The sequence below is a fragment of the Cynara cardunculus genome (genome assembly GCF_001531365.2).
Source record: "Cynara cardunculus var. scolymus isolate 2C chromosome LG 9, CcrdV1, whole genome shotgun sequence".
Lineage (NCBI taxonomy): Eukaryota > Viridiplantae > Streptophyta > Magnoliopsida > Asterales > Asteraceae > Cynara > Cynara cardunculus.
Genome location: NC_037536.1, coordinates 6,277,754 through 6,279,125, shown reverse-complemented (window position 1 = coordinate 6,279,125; position 1,372 = coordinate 6,277,754). Strand labels below are relative to the sequence as shown.

Below are 1,372 nucleotides of genomic sequence, written 5' to 3'. Positions count from 1 at the left end.
TCAAACATATATTTTATTCAAAAATAAAAACATCATCGCTTTCTCAAAATCACATAAAGCCATACTATAACATCGACTGAGATAAAAAATAAAATGAAATATTAAAAACACGATGTATTTCGCTGCATTGCGCGAGTACGCTTCTAGTATATATATATATATATATATATATATATTTTTCGTAACTCGAGGGTTTCCTTGGAAACCGTCTTTCTATCTCGTGAGACAGAGGTAAGTAATTGTGTTTACAAGCTGTCCAGACACCCACGATTATAAAAAATGTATGCATATAATACGGTATTTTCTTATATTGCTTTCTGTTGCGATTTTAGGATTTTTGGAAGTTGATCATGGTGTCGTTTGGATTGGCAACGATAGCAGCGATTATGTATAGTGTTCATATGTATCGAGTTCGGAAACACCTCTTTCACTTCGAGAAGTTGTTCGTGTTGTTTCGTCGACCTATATAATTGTATATATAGATTTTTTTTTACCTTGTGACGGAAAAAACTCAGACTTAGAATCATGAGAATCAGTATATCAACTCAATCCATGTTCAGGTTCAGTCTGCGTTCATTCATAAAAATCGTTTTACTGAAGGGATGTAAATGTTGTCAAAGAAAATTAAAAATCGACAACCAAATAGTACTTTAGTATCGATTATACACGATAAAATTAAGTTGATAAAGAATATTTACTTAAAAATGATAGTAGTGGTAAGTGCGGTGATTGGCAAAGTGAGATGATGAATGCCGTGTTTGCCAAAAACAAGATGGGCTTTGTTGACGACGCCATACCTATGCCAAAGGAAAGATCCTCAGGTCTGATGCAACGTTATGGTGAGAGGATGGCTCACAAGCGTGATGGAGAAAGAAGTCAAAAGTAGCGTCAAGTATGCGACTACTGCTCGTGACATTTGGATTGATCTTCAAGAAAGATCTAGAAACGTAAACACCCCCGACCATATGAATTAAGAAGAACCATCACCATCAAGTAAGAAAGAAGTGTTGGGTTACAGGATCTCAAGCACATCGAAAAATAAAATCATAACCCTCCAAGGACCTATAAGAACCGGAGTATATAGTGCATTTTTAGATTATACCTCGCATTTTGACAGACTTTGAATCACAACAAAAAACAAGACTTGATGCCTCCATGGCATCCACGAACAATCTGAATCCTTTTGCCTTCTTGTGATGCTAGTCACGCGGTTTCAGAACTTAGAAAGAAAAAGGAGCATATGTTGTAGGTGATTTTTAGAGAAAATTGCAAGACAAAGACTTGCATAAAATGTCATATATTTTACGGTTATGAGAAGTATGGCTTAAAACCACCATTATCCTTACTTGAGTGTAAGACTTGTCATATGTTA

General features: G+C 35.3%; 1 protein-coding gene across 3 annotated transcripts in view; it reads left to right on the top strand.

The window, feature by feature from the left end:
- LOC112517993 (solute carrier family 40 member 2) overlaps positions 1–557 on the top strand; it is an 8,953-nt gene extending 8,396 nt beyond the window's left edge. For 2 of the 3 annotated variants that reach the window (XM_025125474.1, XM_025125476.1), the window contains one exon: positions 333–557. In XM_025125474.1, coding sequence (XP_024981242.1) covers positions 333–470 — 138 coding nt within the window. In that variant the 3' untranslated portion in view covers positions 471–557. The remainder of the gene's footprint in view (positions 1–332) is intronic. The other variant, XM_025125475.1, reaches the window with a different exon arrangement.
- The last annotated feature ends 815 nt before the right edge of the window (positions 558–1,372 follow it).